General features: G+C 38.3%; 1 protein-coding gene across 1 annotated transcript in view; it reads right to left on the bottom strand.

Moving 5' to 3' along the window:
• FAM162A (family with sequence similarity 162 member A) overlaps positions 1-14,549 on the bottom strand; it is a 36,749-nt gene extending 22,200 nt beyond the window's left edge. Inside the window, exon 1 of the mRNA XM_074301378.1 lies at positions 14,225-14,549. Within this exon, the coding sequence (XP_074157479.1) occupies positions 14,225-14,258 (34 nt within the window). The 5' untranslated portion in view covers positions 14,259-14,549. The remainder of the gene's footprint in view (positions 1-14,224) is intronic.
• Between the last annotated feature and the right edge of the window lie 3,068 nt (positions 14,550-17,617).

Here is a 17,617-nt window from a genome sequence, read left to right as displayed (position 1 = left end):
AATTAATAAAAACCATATGATCATCTCAATAGTGCAGAAAAAGCATTTAATAAAATCCAATATCCATTCCTACTAAAAACGCTTGAGAGTATAGGAATAAATGGACTATTCCTTAGAATAATCAGGAGCATATATTTACAACTGTCAGTAAGCATAATATGCAATGGAGACAAACTGGAACCTTTCCCAGTAAGATCAGGAGTGAAACAAGGTTGCCCACTATCACTATTACTATTCAATATAGTACTAGAAACGCTAGCCTCGGCAATAAGAGCCGACAAAGAGATTCAAGGAATTAGAGTAGGAAATGAGGAAATCAAACTATCACTCTTTGCAGATGACATGATGGTATACTTAGAGAACCCCAAAGACTCTGCTAAAAAGCTATTAGAAATAATTCAGAATTTTAGCAAAGTTGCAGAATACAAAATAAATCCACATAAATCCTCAGCATTTTTATATATTACCAACAAAATGCAAGAGCAAGAGATACAAAGAAAAATTCCATTCCAAACAAATGTTGAGAGTATAAAGTATTTGGGAATCCATCTACCAAAGGAGAGTCAGGAATTATATGAGCAAAATTACGAAACACTTGCCACAAAAATAAAGTCAGATTTAAATAATTGGAAAGACATTCAGTGCTCTTGGATAGGCCGAGCGAATATAATTAAGATGACAATACTCCCCAAACTAATCTATTTATTTATTGCTATGCCAATCAGACTCCCAAGAAACTATTTTAATGACCTAGAAAAAATAACAACAAAATTCATATGGAAGAATAAAAGGTCAAGAATTGCAAGGGAACTAATGAAAAAAAGTCAGATGAAGGTGGTCTAGGTGTACCTGATCTAAAGCTATATTATATAGCAGCAGTCACCAAAACCATTTGGTATTGGCTAAGAAATAGACCAGTTGATCAGTGGAACAGATTAGGTACAAAGGACAAAAAAGGGTACATCTATAGCGATCTAGTGTTTAACAAACCCAAAGATACCAACATTAGGGATAAAAATTCATTATTTGAAAAAAAAACTGTTGGAAAAACTGGAAATTAGTGTGGCAGAAATTAGATATGGATCCACACAACACCATATACCAAGATAAGATCAAAATGAGTCCATGACTTAGGCATAAAGAATAAGATCATAAATAGATTAGAGGAACAGAGGATAGTCTACCTCTCAGACCTGTGGAGAAGGAAGGAATTTATGACCAGAGGAGAACTAGAGATCATTATTGATCACAAAATAGAAGATTTTGATTATATCAAACTAAAAAGTTTCTGTACAAACAATACTAATGCAAACAAGATTAGAAGGGAAGTAACAAATTGGGAAAATATTTTTAAAGTTAAAGGTTCTGATAAAGGTCTCATTTCCAAAATATATAGAGAACTGACCCTAATTTATAAGAAATCAAACCATTCTGCAATTGATAAATGGTCAAAGGATATGAACAGACAATTCTCAGATGATGAAATTGAAATTATATCCACTCATATGAAAGAGAAACTGGAAGATGAATGGATGTCCATCAATTAGAGAATGGTTGGGTAAATTATGGTATATGAAGGTTATGGAATATTATTGCTCTGTAACAAATGACCAGCAGGAGGAATACAGAGAGGCTTGCAGAGACTTACATCAACTGATGCTGAGTGAAAAGAACAGGACCAGAAGATCGCTGTACACTTCAACAACAATACTGTATGAGGATGTATTCTGATGGAAGTGGATATCTTCAACATAAAGAAGATCCAACTCACTTCCAGTTGATCATTGATGGACAGAAACAACTACACCCAGAGAAGGAACACTGAGAAGTGAATGAAAATTGTCATCACTACTGTCTATCTACCCAGGTTACTTACACCTTCGGAATCTAATACTTAATGTGCAACCAAAAAAATGGGATTTACACACATATATTGTATCTAGGTTATATTGTAACACATGTAAAATATATGGAATTGCCTATCATCTGGGGGAGGGAGTAGAGGGAGAGAGGGGATAATTTGGAAAGATGAATACAAGGGATAATGTTATAAAAAAAATTACTCATGCATATATACTGTCAAAAAAAATTATAATTATAAAAAAAAAATCAAAAAACAAAAAACAAAGTTGTTGGTCCTGGGACCCATCTTAACAGAACAATTAGGACTGAAAGCTTCCTGAAAAGTCACCTGAATCATCATATATTTGGACTTTCTATCATATTTAGACTAAAGTAGCATCGTTATCACAGCATGTTAGTTTTGGACACTCCTGTCACATCACCAATGCCAGGATGAAAACTTGTCTGGATAAAGCAAATGTAAGAATTGCCCGCACAGAAATGACAACTTATTTCATGAAAGTTGATAAGGCACCAACTGAAATAGTAAAAGAGAAGAGAGCTCTAGTCAGAGCCCCAAGGGGCACCTGATTAGCAGGTATGATCTAAAGAGAATTAAGAGAAAGTAATATGAAAACCTAGAGAAAGGAAAGAGGATCCTTCAAAGAGAGGATGAGTAATCTGATGTGAAAGGTGGCAGCAAAGTCAAGCAGAACAATGACTGGAAGCCCACAGCTACACCACAGCTATGTGACTATGGGGTCATGGACACTTTGCATCTTCTTTTTTTCTTAATAAATACATTTTGACAAATTCTCCTTTTGTATTCAAATTACATTTTAGCTTTTGAATTCACTGACAAAAGACTAGCTTCTATGAACTAGAAACAGGACAGCAACAGTTAAATTTCCCATGCTACCTATTACTGTAGAATGTAAGTATCTTGAAATCTTTTGTATTTGTGTCCCTAGTGCCAACACGATGCTCGGCATATAAGATGTATGTGGCACTTGGCTGATTGAAAACTAGGATTTCACCTAGAGTACTCTTGGATACATAAAAATATCCATTTTTTTTTTTTTTTTTTTTTTTGGTACTGAGGCAATTGGGGTTAAGTGACTTGCCCAGGGTCACATAGCTAAGTGTTAAGTGTTAAGTTATCTGAGACCAGTTTTGAGCTTAGGTTCTCCTGGGCTGGTGCTCCAGAAATACACTCTTGAATGAATAAGGATTTGTTTATATTTTGGATATCTTCTACAATGCCTAACAATGCTAATTAGGCATATGATAAGCAAACAAATATTTGTTGAGGTTAAATAGGTATATGGTTTCCATGGAGGGGAAAAAAGGAAAATAGAAAATTTGGGAAGTTCGGTAGCTAAATAGGAAAAAGTAAAAGTACAAATTAATTAGATAACAGATATGAGTTGGAAGATGGTGTTGCAACTGACAACATATCAGATACAATCGTACTTTTAAAAATCGTATTCAATTCAATGTTTCTATGTAGCAGTTTATTTCTCTGTGATATATAATCTTCATGCTAGGTTATAACAATTTTAGATTAACATTTCACTGTTCATATTTTGTTTGCAAATTAATGATTGCTCCATGGCTGGAAAGAAGCCAGCATAAATTGTGAGAGTCTAGAGAAAAAAGGAATTGGAGCGTGGGAATCATTGCTCCCAAAAGAAAAAAAAAAAAAAGGTGGTAAACTACTGGAAAAAAGTTCCAGGCAATTTTAATAGAGAATCTTCAGTCCTAGGAGAAAACTATTCATAAAGCTCTCATGCATCTATACAGAAAGCTTTTCTAATACACAAATAAACATGTATACACCCACCAATGTACAGACTATATTTTAAAGGTTAAAAAAAAAAAAAAAAAAAAAAGATACTTCACTAGATAGATTAGCTTACAGCAAAATGCCAATAGATAATAAAGACTAGAGGACAGATAGCTTATGAACTTAGTAGTTATTTTATACCTCTTTAGTGCAATGGTCTCTGCCACATTCATTTTGAGGTTTTAGTAACTGTACCTTTCCAGAATCCTATTTTTATAGAGGTTTTTCAACATCCCATAATATAGTATAAGGCTCTCTTGTTTGGATTAATAAAAAAAAATTCAACTAGTCTCTATCTAAATGACATTAACCTCAGCTGGATAGACTAGTAAATAAATACATCTCTGAAGTATTTCATTTGGCAGAATTTTTGAGAGGGTAAGTAATGCTATCACTAAGCCTATATGTAAGAAGCAAAACTTGAACTCATGTCTTCTAACTTGTAGACCACCTAGCTCTTACACCCTCACACCCCTCCGTGAGCCAAGTTGGTGTAAGTTATATATGCCAAGGTCAAAGTCATGAAGCATGATGAGGATCATGACAACGAAATGCTGTTCAACCAATCCAGAGACTAGCTCAGCTCAATCTGGATGCCCAATGTCTGTCTTTGTTCTTTGCCTAGATTTTACATATCAGAGAAACTAAAAATGAAATATCCCTTCAAGGAGCTTAAACCTACACAGTAGGTTTAAAGAGGGTGGGTGAAGAGAACAAGAAAGTGGTAAATGTAGGAGATAGTCCTTAGGTTGGGCTTTGGAGGAAGTTAGAAATTTTATAAGAAAAAAAGAGCGACAGTTCCAATAGATGGATGGAATCAGCTACACCCAGAGAAGGAACATTGGGAGATGAGTGTAAACAGTTTGCATTTTTGTTTTTCTTCCCAGGTTATTTTTTGCCTTCTGAATCCAATTCTTCCTATGAAACAAGAAATTCGGTTCTGCACATATATATTGTATCTAGGATATACTATAATACATTTAACATGTATGGGACTGCCTGCCATCTGGGGGAGGGGGTGGAGGGAAGGAGGGAAAATTCGGAATAGATGTAAGTGCAAGGGATAATGTTGTAAAAAATTACCCATGCATATGTATTGACAAAAAAAGTTATAATTATAAAATTAATTTTTAAAATGTAAAAAAAAAAAAAAGAAAAGGAAAAAAGTGAATTTTAAATGTGGGGAGGGAAGGATTGTCATGTGTAAGTAATAACATCTAATAGTTGTTCTACTAAAAAATGTTCTTCTATAAAATGAGGCAACGAGGTGTAAAAGTGAATAATATTGGCCTTGGGAACAGCCCAAATCCTGCTTTACATATTAATAAATGTTTATATGAAATCCTAGGCAAGTCACTTAACCTGTCTCAGTTCTTCAAGTGTAAAAAGGGCAAAATTTAAAAAAGAGGGGCCCTATTCATTGAGGATCAAATGGGACCATTTGTAAAGCACTAAATAAATGCTAGCTATTATTACTTAAAATGAACCCCCCCCCCAGGGTTTTAACCTCATCTCACTATTTCTAGCGACTGTACCTCTTTTTAAAAAATAATAAATTATGATTACCATCTATATTCCTTCTTTAGCAGTTGCAATCACATTAGCAACAAGAACATTAACTGTTCTACCAACAAATTTTACCAAAATAATAGGCAGAACATTGAGTATTAAAATTTTAAGCGCAATTTCAAAGTCATTTTATTGATAGCTTTTTTTTCTCCAGGATCCTGAAAAAATTAAGAGGTCAAGGGAATTTGAATTTTGAACTGCCGGGCTTTAATTAATGTCCCTTTTTTTCCCTATTGAACCAAGGCTCACTAACTTTTCCCATCACTCTAATTCAGTAGGGATATGGATTGTTTGTTATCTTCCCCAGATGTGGATAATAAGACTTTTTTTTACATGTCCAAATTCATTTGCAGAGTTGTCATTTCTAACTGTATTTTAAACTATAAGCTAGGCAATTTCTGGGAAAATATGTAATTTAAAGGGAACTTAAAAGATAATTTAGTCCAACATCTTCTCTTTATGGAGAGGAAACTGACGAAGCCAACTAGCATCCCCAATATTACAGGATTACATAGATAAGAGTTGGAAGGGACCTTTCACAGATTAGAAAACTAAGAAACCGAGAAGTGGTTAGTTCACACAGCTGGTAGACTGAAAAAGATTCAAACTCTGGGATTCCCGACTCCTAGCCCAATCCATTATACCAAAGGTTTTTAAATTTTTTCTACTTGTGATCCCTTTTTGCCCAAGAAATTTTTATATGACCCCAGGTATGTATAAAATAGGTATATAAATCAAATATTTACCGATAAGAAATCATCGTTTTGTGATCCCTACATTCAATTGCAAGACCCCACAGGAAATTTACACCATTTAGTTGTTTTCAGGAGTTTATATAGAACTTTAACAGCAGGTCAGTACTTTTTCCATTGTGAGTCAATGCATGCCTGGAAGGCTTGAACAACTAGTAAGAATTACTGGCAACCCAGCAAGATAATTGCATAAATACGTATACATATATTGGGTTTAACACATATTTTAACATATTTAACATGTATTGGATTATCTGCTGGGGAGGAGATAGAGGGAGGGGAAAATTTGGAACACAAAGTTTTGCAAGGGTCAATGTTGATAAATTACCCATGCATATGTTTTGTCAATAAAAAGCTTTAATTAAAAAAAAAAATTACAGCAACCCATTCAACTTGCCACAGAACTATAAAAAAAAATTTTTTTTTTAACATAACCTATATTGAATTTATAAATGGGAAAATTGAAGGCTTTAGGGGGGAGAAAGAGAACAGAGATGGAAATATGGGATAGGGCATGAATGATAAAGGCCTTCATAATGAATTTTGGTGGAAAGGTCACTCATACCAAGGAAACATTAAATTAGCCTTCCTTGTTAGCAAATGTTAGCAATGAAAATTCTTCCATAAAGCTGAGTAAAAGATCTCTGAGATCTTTTAGAAGAATGTGTATAACTGGGTGAGATGGGGTTATTTTCAGATTTTGCTTCACTTGCTGGGGAGAGGGAGGTCTAGGGAAATCTGTGAGATCTGAGAGAGAAGTTCATTGCTAGTCACCAGCTATTTCTTCCAGGTAGGGAGACATAAAAAAAATCTTATTAAATTATAAATAGTGAAAATCAATACAACTAAAGTTGCTTAGTAGCAATTAATTAAGCTTACATAAATCACATATACAACATATCCAAATTCATTTTAAAAAGCATAAAGCTTCATTAAAAGCATATATCCAGGGGGTAGCTAGGTGGCAAAGTGGATAGAGCACCAGCCTGAAACTCAGGAGGACCTAGCTGTGTGACCCTGGGCAAATATCACTTAACCTCAGCCTCAAAAAAAAAAAAAAAGCATATATCCTCTTTCCCAGTCACTCCCTTTTACATCTTCATGAGGAGTCTGCTGGAACTCTGTCTTCCCAGAAATCAGCTGAAAGCAGGATCACTACACGTCTTTATTCTTGATCTTTTACAGTCAAGTTCAGGGGGTTAGGCCTAGCTACCTCACACACACCTTCCTCCCTCAAACGCCAGGAGAGACTGAGTCAGCTTCTTTGTCTCACTTCCTCTTCCTCCTCCTCCTCCTCCCACACACGTCACTCCCCCCCTCTTTGTCCCACCAATCAAGTCAGCACTGAACAACTGGGGAGGGTCAACCTTCAAACAAGTTAATAGGGAACTGTCCAATTGGCAATTAGTCTCATGTGCTTCTTTATCCAAGTGCATTGCTCAGTTCTAGCCCTTTACAGGAGTCTATGATCATTTTCATTCACTTTCCTTTTATATAGTTGTGGTTTGTGTATATTTACGGGCAGACTTTTGAAAAAGTTTAAAGGGCACAAGAATTACCAGATACATAATGGGAAGAAAACTGCCTGGGATTTAGGTCAGCATTCAATTCCTAGACCTGCCATAAAAACCTTGACCAAGGACAAAACAATCTGTCTAGCTCTCAGTTTCTTTATTTATAAAATGAAGGGTTGGATGCGTTGGTCTCTAAGAATCCTAGTAACACTAATGTTCCATGACTATGATAAATATTGTTGCAGGCCAAGCAGATTCAATTTTATCTTCTTGCCTAGGCAAAGGGAAGCCATCAGTCTTTTTATGTGATATAATCTCTGTTATCAGAATTATTGCTCTGGGTCCCAGTAGTAGAACGGATCATCTGAAGACAAGGATTCTGAGAATAAGTTAATTTTCCTGGAAAGATTAAGTTCTTATCCATCCATTTCAGGATATGACCCTATAGAGCTCCTGAGGCTCTTCTCACTCTTAACAAAGTTTCTTTATTAATATCTGTTTTTTGTTTGTTTGTTTGTTTGTTTCTCCTCCCTCTCCCCACCCCCCCCACCAGACACAGATAAAGCTGTTTCCTGAGCTGATGAAAAGAATGAGTAATGATGTTCTTGGAGATCTGGGATTGTCCTAACTAATCAAGGTTCTTTACAGCCATAAAGGGCAAGGGTTTTTTTTTGGGAGGAAGAGGGGAGAATAGGGGATCAAGACCAACTTAATAGCTAAGCTGATTTAAAAAAATGATACATAATACTTTTTTTTCCTTCAGCAACTTCTCTTTAATATATGTAATTTAACCTGATTGTGTCTTCCTTGAAGGCCTGAAACCTTAACATTGGATTATCCTGAGTTTTGCCTGGCTGTGTTCTACTGTTAAGATCCACATTGATGAGACTACCACTTATCTGACATCAATCCCTCTAACTTTAGAAATCTAAATTAACTACTATTGGGATCTGATTATACCTATTATCCACAACATGACCACTATTGCCTGACTGATTGTGTCTTGCTTAACACATTCCTATAATCAGAATCTGCACTCTCTTGAGTTCTGATAACCGTACTGGACTTTTTTAGCTGGTCTAACTCAAGATTTTGTCTACTTGTGAGTCATTACCAAGAGTTAAACTAACATATTCTCACCTTGCCTATGACTATAAATCTGAATCACCACAGAGGGGAATGACATAATTAAAACAGATTTCATAAGATTCTAGTTATAGGATGTAGGACTGAAAGGAGAGATTAATTCCACCCCAGATAGAAGATAAGGGCCAAAACTAGGCAGTAGTTGTGGGAATAAAAGTTAGTGAAATTGCAAAGAAAAAATGGACAAAGAGTTAGACTATGGGTTAATTTTGTGGGATAGCCTGGGAACCTAATTATTATTCATAATCTTTTCATGGGAAAATGCTTCCAGAATTCTAAAATTACTTATGTGAATCTTTGGAACATAGCCTATTTCTAAAAGCTGGGGACTCCTTGTACTAGAGACAGTCTGTTAATTAAACAGATTTGATCTACAGAGTCAAAATACAGGCCCAGACCACTGGAAATCCTTTTTGGCTTCCTCACTAATGCCGAAGTTTAATTCCCACAGTGACTATTCCACAAACTTCTCTTTTAAGCATTTACTCTCATTATTTATAAAATGATTACTCTTCACCAAAACATAAAGAAATCTAAGACTATCATGAGATTTCCATTCATATTTTTCACCTAAACATAACCCTCTTTTCATCTGTTCTTTCATTCTTCACTCTATAACTAACCTTAGTGGAAGAAACATCTCTCCTTTGCTCTAAAAGATCTTTCTTTGGACTCATCATCCCCCCTTTTAACCATCACACTAGAAGCCAATTTCATTTAGAAATTGCCTCTTACTAAAAACTCCTTTCTTCTCCAATTTCCTTATTTCTTCCTAACTCTTTAGAGGTTTACAAATATGAATCATCTTTTTTTCCTTCTCGGGAAAATCTAATAAAATCTGATAAGATTCTTCCTTCGCAATATCTTTAATATTTTCTCCTTTCAGTATTTCAATGAATCCACTACCCTGATCTGAGCCCTTGTGACCTCATATCTGAATTATTCTAATATTTTAGCTATCTATCTCTAATCTCATATCTTGTACAAAACCACCAAGCTATTTTTTTTCTGTTCTCCTTGGTCAAGAACAAACAAAAAAGCCCACACACCCATACTGCCAAACATACTAAGTGAAAATTCTGTCTGGCATCCAGGGATCTCCATCAATTGGCCTTACATTAACTATCCAACCCTACTGGATAATTTACCCCAAGATTTCTGTTTTAACTCCTTAAGACTTTCCCATTCTCCTCACACATTGTCTTCAAATCTGAATTTGTTCATTTTCTTCATTCTTCTGCCTAGAACTGCTCTCCAATATGATATTTTCTTCAAGGATCTGTCATTTTACCCATGTAGGTATCATTGGTAGGTCCTCTAGTAGTTAGTGAACTAGGCATTTATTAAGCATCTATATGCCAGGGACTGTGCTAAATGCTATGGACAAAAAGAAAGGAAAATACAGCACATCACAACAAAGTGATAGTTTCTGTTTTTAATTGGTCTACTATAGGATGATGAGCCAAATATACTTAAGATTTGACCATTTTCCTGACTCTTAAGTCTAGTGCTATATTTATTATGCCACACAACTTCCTCTTCATGGCATAAGGCAGTTGGAAAGCAGTCTTCCAACTACTTGGTTTATTACCAGGATTTTATATAGAGTTTGGAAGAATCTGCCAGATTGTGCACTGGAGGAATAGCTTTTGAAAACTTCTATACTATCATGTGGGAAAACTGGGACACTAATACATTGTTGGTGGAGTTGTGAAAGAATCCAGCCATTCTGGAGAGCAATCTGGAACCATGCCCAAAAAGTTATCAAACTGTGCATACCCTTTGATCCAGCAGTGCTACTACTGGGCTTATATCCCAAAGAAATAGTAAAGAGGGGAAAGGGACCTGTATGTGCCAAAATGTTTGTAGCAGCTCTTTTTGTAGTGGCTAGAAACTGGAAGATGAATGGATGTCCATCAATTAGAGAATGGTTGGGTAAATTATGGTATATGAAGGTTATGGAATATTATTGCTCTGTAAGAAATGACCAGCAGGATGAATTCAGAAAGTCTTGGAGAGACTTGCATGAACTGATGCTGAGTGAAATGAGCAGAACCAGAAGATCACTATACACTTCAACAATACTGTATGAAGATGTATTCTGATGGAAATGGATATCTTCAACATAAAGAAGATCCAACTCACTTCCAGCTGATCATTGATGGACAGAAACAACTACACCCAGAGAAGGAACACTGGGAAGTGAATGTAAATTGTTAGCACTGCTGTCTATCTACCCAGGTTACTTATACATTCGGAATCTAATACTTAACGTGCAACAAGAAAATGGGATTTACACACATATATTGTATCTAAGTTATATTGTAACACAAGTAAAATGTATGAGATAGCCTGTCATCTAGGGGAGGAAATAGAGGGAGGGAGGGGAAAATCTGGAAAAATGAATACAAGGGATAATGTTATTTAAAAAAATTACTCATGCATATATACTGTCAAAAAACTGTATAATTATAAAATTAATAAAAAATAAATAAAGAAAACTTCTATACTATCACTATCTCATTATTTTAAGACCCAAATAAAATCCTAATCTTTTCCCTAGAAGCTGTTTCATATTAATCCCCATTTATAACTATCTTCTCCAACCTTGAAAGTCAAATATCAATTTCTTAATAATTTCTACCATTATCTATTATTTGGTACAATAGAAAGTAAACAGGCACTGAAGCCAAAGAACCCAGAGTTCAAATCCTCTCTCTGATGATTATAATTCTATGGGTTTGGATGGTCACTTACTCTTCCTGAACTTCAGTTTCCTCATGTGTAAAATGAGATAGCTGGTTTAGAACTCTGAGGTCCTTTCTAGCTCTAAATGATGTTGACAGATATACAAGTTCTTTGGCAGTCTCATGTACTTATTTTGTTCCTCAAACACCAAGGGCCTTGAGAGGCCTTTTCAGCAACAATCGCCGGAAGCTGGATGATGAGGAAAGCCAGAGGATAGAAAAGAAAATCTGAGGTTAGTCCTGAGGTCAATCAAAAAACATTAATTAAGAATCTGCCATGTAGCAGGCCTATATTAAGAGCTAAATACAAAGATTCCATCTTTGAACTCTCAAGTTCAGTTTAACTCTCAAGAAGCTCACAGTCTAATGGGGGAGAGAACTGCAAACAACTATATGTAAACAAACTCTGCTTGAAGGTAAATTGGAAATAATCAATAAAGAAAAGGCACTAAAATTAAGGAGGAATGAAGGAAAGCCTTCCAGTGATGGTGGGATTTTCACTGGGACTTGAAAAAAGCCAAGGAAGCTGGGAGGCATAAATAGGGAAGTTTTTAACAGGATCAATCAAAAGAAATTAGGACAGCATATTAGAGTAGAGAGATAATTGAAGGGGCAGCTAGATGGCGAGAGTACCAGCCCTGAATTCAGGAGGACCCAAGTTCAAATCTGGTCTCAGACACTTAACAGTTCCTAGCTGTGTGACCCTGGGCAAGTCACTTAACCCCAGCCTCAGAAAATGGAATGGAATATTATTGTTCTATAAGAAACTATCAGCAGGATAATTTTAGAAAGGCCTGGAGTGATGTACACGAACTGATGCTAAGTAAAATGAGTAAAACCAAGAGAACTTTGTGAACAGTAGCAAAATTATGTGACGATCAACTATGATGGACGTGACTCTTTTCAATAATGAGGTGATTTAGGCCAATTCCAATAGACTTGTGAGAGAACCATGTACATACAGAAAGTGGACTGTGGAGATTCAGTGTGGACCATAGCATTTCCCTTTTTCTGTTGTTGTTTTTGTACTTCTCTCAGTTTTTTCTCTTTTTGATCTGATTTTTCTTGTGCGGCATGATAAATGTGGAAATATATTTAGAATAATTGTACATGTTTAACATATATTGGATTACTTGCTGCTTAGGGGAGGGGAAAGGGAGGGAGAAAAACTTAGAACACAAGGTTTTACAAGGATCACTGTTGGAAATTATCTTTGCATGTATTTTGAAAATAAAAAATTATCTTTTTTTTTTTTTTTTTTTTTTTTTTTTTTTTTTAAAGGAAAAAGAAAACCTAGGCTGAGAGATTAAATAAGCGTCTTGACCATGGACATACAGGCAATACATTCTCTGAGGAAGAATTTCAATTTGGGTCTTCCTAACTTTCTCTACCCCTTAATCCACTACCCTAGCTACTTCTGGAAGTCATTACATGTTCCTCAAGTGCTTTTTGGTAGATAGAAGTCAGACTCTTGTTTTAAGTACCCTGAACAAGGTTGTGAAATAGGCAAGAGCTATGCTTGTGGCTAAACCAATGATGTTTTCTGATATTTACCATGTGACCAAAACCTTAGGGTCTTAGTAATAGGTATTTCTTCCTTGATTAGATGACATGAATGCAGGAGAGATCTGACACTCAACATTAGAACTCCTAGAGTGAAAGTTTCCTCCACTCTCAAGCTGGCAGATATGTTCTAGGGCATTAGAGTTGTATGAGGTAGATACAAGGAGATTCAAGATTTGTCCCTTAAGTCACAAAGTGTTAACTTAATAGTGATAGTACTGAAAACCATGTATTCCTGGATTTATTCTGTCCTATATGTCAATGATTAAGGAACAACTCACGTAGGACCTTTTCTTATAACCCACACACATACACACACAATGCAGATCTAATTTAAGCAAAACAAAACAGTCAGATGGAGCACTGGAGAGAGCACCGGCCCTGACTTAACACACCCCAGCAGAGCGACCCTGAGTCACTTAATTCTCACTGCCCCCCACCCCCCAAACATGTGTGCCCATTTCACAGCCCAATCGCACAGTCGAGGTGACCGCCTGGGATCCCACTGCCAGGAACCAGCAGAACTAAACACAACCCTGGATCCTTGAATTCAAGTCCTTCATTCTTAAAAAAAAAAAAAAAAAAAAAAATCAAAACTTTAACCTATTGCTTCCGGTTTATGGGTGACTCTATCCAATCCAGACTTCGTTGTAAGTATGAGTAGCTTCTTTTCCTCCTCGTTTCCCCTCACCATCCTTCTCCCCCATTCCCGTTCTTCCCCGTGCCTCCGCTTTTTCTACCCGCCCTCACTTTGCTATCCGCCCCTCCAAGAATCCCCTCCCTATCCCTTTGCCCTCTTACTTCTGAGCTGAGAAGACTTTTACCCTTCAGCACCACCCGTCCTCCCCCCACTAACGCAAGTCTCTGTAGTTTCCGTATCGGTCAGTTCTGCTTAGTCGCCCCTCCCTCCAATCCCGCACTAGGAACCTCCCCGGTACCACGGATAAGCAGCTGAGCAAAGGGAAACAATTCTCTTTAGAGCGGCCGCAGCAAAGGGTGTGCGCTGCTCCGCCCCCGCAGCCCCTCTAGGCTTAACAGAGGCAGGTGAACCACCTGCCCACGGCAGCAGCCGCCGGGGCTCCAGCTGGGCCCCTCGGGGTGGGAGGCAGGGTCCAGGCTGAGGGGACGGCGGGTAAGAGGGTGGTCTTCGGGGCTCTTTTCCCCTTCCCTCAGAGTGGGAGCCGGCTCCGGGGGGTGGGGGTCTACGCGTCCGCCCTCCTTCCCTGCCAGCGCCCCGGGTCTCACCCGCCGCCAGGCACAGGCCACGCAAGCTCCCCATAGTCGCCGGAGAGGGAACTTCCTGACACTTCGCAGAGCAGCCCAGTTTGCAATGAGACGCCCCGCTCGGAGCAGCCTCAAAGTCATGTAGGACCCAGTGACGTAGAGCCCGAGCTGGCCGCTCCAGCGCCTGCAGCGCCCTGCTCCCCCACGTGGTCCGGGGGAGGGGGGGCTCTCCGCAGATGGGCTGCTCCTCCGTGGCGCGTAGCGGATGCCGTGGGTTCTGACTGGTACTTCGATGCGATTTAGCTGCAACTGCTGTGTTAAGTTTGCTCTTTCTCCACAAACTGCCTCCTTTTTAGAAACGGATCATGGAAAAGATTCCCTGACATCCTGGAAAAAGCGCTGGCCTGAGACCCGGAGTACCCTGAGCCCCGCTTTTGGCCCCAGTTAGTTCTGGAATCCGCTTTTTGCGTGTTGTCTCCTCCCTCAGATCGCTAGTTCCTTGAGGGCAGGGCCTGTCCTGTGCCCTTGTGCCCGGCGCACGGTAGCACTTGACCGCTCCAGCGCTACTTTGCACGGCTGGGACTGCCAGCAAACGTTACGCTCTGTGAGGGATCTCCATCATTCTCTGAACTTATTGATGTCGTGCTGCTAAAAGCGGACCATTCTTTTCCGGGGGGCTGCGCTTTTTACCACGACCTTTCTCTCATCCATGAAATACTACGTGCGAGGGATCGCGCTGTAACGCTACAGAGAGAGGCAAAACTGTTTGAAACCGGCTACTTTTTATCAGTATCAAGACAAAGCATCTTCCCTGAGGGTCCTCAGTTTTCTCATCTGTCAAGTGAGGGATAAAGCTCTAGACTGGCACTCAGCACCTGTGCAATGGCGGGCGAGTCCCAACATATCGGACTTCGGAAGAGCCCCTCCCTGGCAGAGTGACTTCTTAATTATAATTTGTTGTTTGTTTTTTAATTAAGTCTTTTAAGAAGTGAGTTCACAAGATTGACCAGGATTGTCTTTGGTAGGACAAAACTCCAGACCTCTCCGATAAAACCACTGAGCTGGAACCGATCAATCACAGCACGCCCTATTAGCATCGATCACACCCCAGCCCCCAGCGGGTGTGACTCATAGTCATGGTAAACTGGCGCTGCTTTATGGGAAAGGGCCTGCTGAATGCCTTATTCCAATGAACGCCTCACTCACTTTCGAGACTGAGCCTTAATTCAGGAAAGACACGTATACTCACCACAGAATAATGTATTCATCCGCTGAGGAGCCCAATTGGGCACCAGAGAATATAGATAAATGTCTGACTTCTTCATAATCTTCATACTCTCCAGTTGACTTAATATTTGTAGACCTTATTTACACATTTTCTAACCTAAAGTGCTGCCTTTTTGACATCTTGAACTCAGCATGTCCAAAACTGATTTCGCTATCTTTCTTTTTAAATCGATCCCTTTTCCTAAATCGCCAATCCATGTTGAGTATATTCTCTCAATCACCCAGGTTTACAGCCTAGGTTTCATCCGGAACCTCTCACTCTTATATCCTTCCCTTTATCTAATGGGTTGCCAAAGTTTGTTGACTTTGGATTTCGAAATAAACCCCCTTTTCTCCTCTACTGCTGCCAAAGTCTTTTCTGGCTCTCTCTCAATACCTTATACTTGTTTTCTGTTTGTTCTCTCTGCCTTTCCCTGTTAGGATCAATCCTCAGTTACCAAAAGTTACAGTTACAAAAAGCACAGTCCCTCTGGGACTAGATATAAAATCCTGTTTGTTGTTCAAAGTCCTTTATAACATCCCCCCTCCACCTTGCCAATATTCTTTCACCATAAGTCCCACTATGTACCTTGTGAACCAATAATACTGACTTCCTTTTGCTTCCTATGAAGATGCTCCATCTCCCAATTCTGGGCATTTTCACTAGCTTTCATCCATGCTTGGAATATGCTCTCCACTCATCTCTCTGCCTTCTTACTTCCTTCAAGTATTAGCTATCCTAACCTTCCACAGAAAATTTTTCCTGAGCCCCCTTACTTTAATACTTTCCCTTTGTTAATTATTTCTAATTTATCTGATAATTTGTTTATATTTCGTCTCCTCCAATTAAATTGTGAGCTCCTTTGAGAAGAGATACTGGCTTTTATCTTTTACCAATGCTTTATACAATAGTCTTTTAATAAGTACTTAAATATGACTTTTCAAGGTGATGAGAGGAGCCCCAAAACTTTCTCTGACTCTGGGGCAGGTATCTCCAGGGAATCAAGATAAAGTGGTTTCATTCTGTTATCTGGGTGGGACTAGTTGATTCCTGGACCTCTCTACTTAGCCCTAGAAGGAGATGGAGATTGAGTTAAAAATTAGCTCAATACCACTCCCAGTAAACTGAACCAATCTACTGGAAATCTAGGCCTAGGGCAGTAATCTCATTTAATTGAAACTTCTATTGAAAGATTTTGGTCTGATTCCTGCTCAAACTGCTCCCAACCCCCACCAAGAGCTGCCCCCAGCTTCTAGCCAAGGTTTCAATTTGCAGCAGAGGACCTCAAAGCAGGACTCATGCCAGGCCAAGGGACCTCCGTTGGCATAGCTACCTGCCTGCTGAAAGACATTCTCTTTCAGCTTTACTCCCTCTTTATCTCTCTCGTAATTCCCTAACAAGACCTTATTCACTTTTTCTGCTAGGATAGGATTTTTCTGCTAAAAACTTTATATCCCTCTGTCGGCACCTTGCCACCAAGGAATTTAGTCTTTCTAGCAAAGGCTGACTTCCCAATGCCAATAAGGAACCTCTTTTGCTAGTTTAACTTTTCAGGTTCATAAATTCATTTAGGAAGGACCTGCGTCGCTAGAAAGGGGTTCCCACAACTCCCTGCCCTGCATAGATTCTCATCAAAGGTTCTTTTTAACCCCAAAATTATAACAAGAAAAAAGTACCTATTTTCAAGTTCTTCAATACAGACATAATAACATAAATGGCTTAAACTATTGTTAGCTTCGTTTTACAGATGAGATCTAAGGAATTGGAGAAGCTAACATATTTTAAATGATCAATAGTTTTTTTTTTTTTTTTTTTTTTAATTGGCAGTGTGAGCATGGAGGCAAAACGGAGAATCAAATTGAAGTGGAAGGATTGAGGATATAGAAAAAATAATTGAGAGAAAGAAATCCCGAAATAGGAAGGCATGAGATAGGAAAAAACAAGGAAGGACAGTTCGTCTAGGACTATAGGAAGACAAGTTGGATAAATTGTTGAGATGGAAAGTATCAGAGTCCGGACTAGATGCCCGTGCTCTTTCTAACTATAACGTTATGATTTTTCAGTCGTGCAGATGGCATATTGTATCGCTTCATGAGGGGACTTTTTTCACTCAGTCCCATGATAGTCTTCCCTTAGCACTGTTATGT

This window comes from Sminthopsis crassicaudata, chromosome 3 (assembly GCF_048593235.1).
Source record: "Sminthopsis crassicaudata isolate SCR6 chromosome 3, ASM4859323v1, whole genome shotgun sequence".
Classification (NCBI taxonomy): Eukaryota; Metazoa; Chordata; class Mammalia; order Dasyuromorphia; family Dasyuridae; genus Sminthopsis; species Sminthopsis crassicaudata.
The sequence above is the reverse complement of the archived record's forward strand: the minus strand, read 5'-3'. Positions and strand labels throughout refer to the sequence as shown.